This window comes from Gavialis gangeticus, unplaced genomic scaffold (assembly GCF_001723915.1).
Source record: "Gavialis gangeticus isolate Ggan-Ray unplaced genomic scaffold, GavGan_comp1, whole genome shotgun sequence".
Classification (NCBI taxonomy): domain Eukaryota; kingdom Metazoa; phylum Chordata; order Crocodylia; family Gavialidae; genus Gavialis; species Gavialis gangeticus.
The window spans coordinates 22,288,110-22,291,102 of record NW_017729004.1 but is presented as its reverse complement, the minus strand read 5'-3'; the positions used below and the strand labels follow the sequence as shown (position 1 = coordinate 22,291,102).

The window sequence follows — 2,993 nt, the reverse complement described above, 5'->3', positions numbered from 1 at the left end:
AAAAAAAAAAAAAAAAAAATCCTACTCCATTTGCAGTTCAGAAATGTTTTCTGTAATGGCTTAATGCTGCAAACTCAACTTCAGTTTATAAAAAAAAAAAAATCAGTCTCTGTGCTTTTTGCTTCATAACTTCTTAGTAAGAAAGATTCTGCAAGTACAACTTACCTGACAGTTTTTTGTTGATGTAAAAGGTAAAATGAAGTCCAGCTTCCTCTCTAATTAGCTAGGTAGAGAAGCAAAACCATGTTTTTTGCCAGTATGATATCAGTCCATTACAGAGTGGTGAATTGCTGACCCTTCTGGAGCCTACTGGCATTAATGTCATGAAAGCAGATAGGCTCAATGTAATTGGTTTTAGAGTTGCCCAGAGGGATGACAACTGAAGAATGTTATGTGAATAATTAATTCCCTTTAGATTAATTAGGATCACTGAAACAGGCCTTGGTTGTTGTTTAGATTCTCTCTTGGGTTTTTTAATTATTATTATTATTCATTCATTTTTGATGGTGCAAAAGAGTAGCACTTTTCAGTGCTACAGTGCTGCAGCCATTCTGTAATACATAAAAGGATGGCAACCCAGATACATAACAAGCAGCCTTTGCACCCAGAGTAGAAGCATGACAGGATGGTAGTGACCACCAGTTTTGTGTCCCCTCTAAGTCAGTACCCAGGGCTGGTGCTATGCTACTGTGGAAATTTATACCTACTCATTCATCTTTGTAGTCTGTAGGAACTTTTTTTAAATTAACCTCTTTTTTTTTCATTGTGTGAACTAACCCAGTATTTTTGTATCAGCTTTTAGTTCAACTGTTTAAATAAAGAGAGCTTATTATTTAAGACAGGATAAAATACATTGCCATATTTTGATCCCACTGACAAGTTTATGCCTGATGAAGCATTTTTTGCAAACCCGTGTTTTGGTTTGCTTCCAATTTTATTATTCCAAAAAATGGAAGTGAAGTTTCTTGTGTTTATGTTCCAGTTTGAATTGTTTGGGAACCTTAGTGGAGTCTTGTGTGTAGTCACACCTGTGTAAACTGTGCAAGAAAAATTAAGTCTGTTTTTTTCATTCTACTTAAGATATTTCCTAGATAACTCAGAAGTTATTTAAAATTTCAGATGTACTGTATGTATAATCTTAAGTAAGCACAGGCATTTTTATGTACAGTTGCAGAATGCATAGTTTATGTGAATAGAAAGTTATGTATAGAGGTGTTATAGATTCAGGAGTGTTGTACATGCAGTACATTCATCTGAAGCTCTGCCAAGTTACCACTCCCTCAGCTATGAAGCATTAAAATAAACATGCGATGTTCCTTTTAATTAAACATGACCTCATGTACATAACTTCTTTATGTACATAAAAGTAAATTTGAACCTTATACCTTTAATGCACAATCAGTCAGAACTTTCTTTTTAAACAAGCAAAGCAAAACGGACTGTGTTAGTGCCACATGCTTGTTTAGCATTTAAAATAAAATGGCAGGAGCATTTAAAATCAAATTAGCTTAGAACAGGAGTTGGCAAAATGGCAGATCTGGCCAGTGGCTGGATTTCAGCAGCCCCTGCCTGCATTTCCCCATTTCTCAGCAGCCCCTGCCCACATTACTACAGCTGATTTCCATGGAGACCTCAGCAGCTGCGGTGCCCTGACAGTGCGGGGCCAGGGTTTCCATGGAGACCAGCTCCAGCAGTGCTGGCAGGGGGCACAGCTGGGTGAAGAGTTGCTCCACAGCCAGGGCTGGGATCTTGCAGTGTTGACAGCATGGTCTGGAGCGGGGGCAGAGCATCTGTTGCCTACATACCCCTTCCCCGGGCGTGCGGAGCTGCTGGGAAATGGAATCCACTGGACTTTGCCCACCCCGGTTTAGAAGCTTAACTAATATCCAGCTGTAAATTACAAGTAGGAAGATTACAACCTGGTATCAGTTTCTGTTTGTTATTTATCACTAGGGAGGGTTTTTACTGGTATTATTATAGAATTTAGAGATGAAAACTAAAATCAACATAGGAACTGCTATTTACTGGGTCAAACCATGGGTCCATCTAGCCTAGTGTGTCCTGTCTTGTACAGTGGTGGAGGGATGTTCAGGAGGAGGGAAAATAGGACACCCCTTGCTCCTCTCCCACAGCAACTTCAAGCATTCAGTTCTGATTCAAAGGCTGCACCCTATCTATCATGTTCAAAACCTTCTGATGGACCTTTCCTCCATGAATTTGTCTAGTTTCTTTTTCAGCTCGGTTCAACCATCAGCTCTGCGTCTTGCTGTGTCACTTAATTGATTCTGTGCCACTAAAATTGCTCTCTTATTGTGATCCTGAATATAGTCTTGCTCTATTCTCATCAGTTTTGTTAATGCTGCTTCAGTTTTCCTCTTCAGGAAAATTCATACGTGGTGATTTTTTTTTCAAAGTCTTTTTGGAGAACATCACTTGTTCAGAACTATCATGAGTACTACCTCCTCCTTTTTGACAGCAAAGTTTATAAGCAAGGTGTAAAGTGTATCAGGATGAAAATGGAAGTCAAACAAACAGTTATATCTATAGCATACAGATTGCAGTGATTCAGGTAATGGAAACCTAGCAGCAGAGCACTGGTGCAGTTTTTAGGCTAATTAAGCTCTTCATTCTTTCCCTTGGAGCTGCATTTCTTGCATATGCATCTTTAGAAAGCTCTGCCTAACAAAAAATGAAATAAATAGTGCATGGCATCAGTGACATGGATCTGCATGTATAATTCAAGTAATCTGTTCTTTTGTATATATTCAGATATTGACTGGAATGTTCTGTTTCTACTTGCAGCGGGACAACTTTGGGACAGTCTCCACTAGGGCAGATTCAGCTAACAATTCGTCATAGTTCACAAAGAAACAAACTAATGGTGGTGGTACTTTCTTGCAGGTGAGCATAGGATACCAAACTGTATCTTTGTGCATGTCTCTCTGCAGACTTACTCAGCTGTTGGCCAAAGCACCTTTTGATTTTTTTTTTTT

The 2,993-nt window shown here is 39.0% G+C and overlaps 1 protein-coding gene across 1 annotated transcript in view; it reads left to right on the top strand.

Moving 5' to 3' along the window:
* Positions 1–2,993, top strand: part of ESYT2 (extended synaptotagmin 2) — a gene marked incomplete at its 5' end in the record, with an annotated part of 189,944 nt that overhangs the window by 163,984 nt on the left and 22,967 nt on the right. The window contains one exon of the mRNA XM_019507948.1: positions 2,803–2,901. Within this exon, the coding sequence (XP_019363493.1) occupies positions 2,803–2,901 (99 nt within the window). The remainder of the gene's footprint in view (positions 1–2,802; positions 2,902–2,993) is intronic.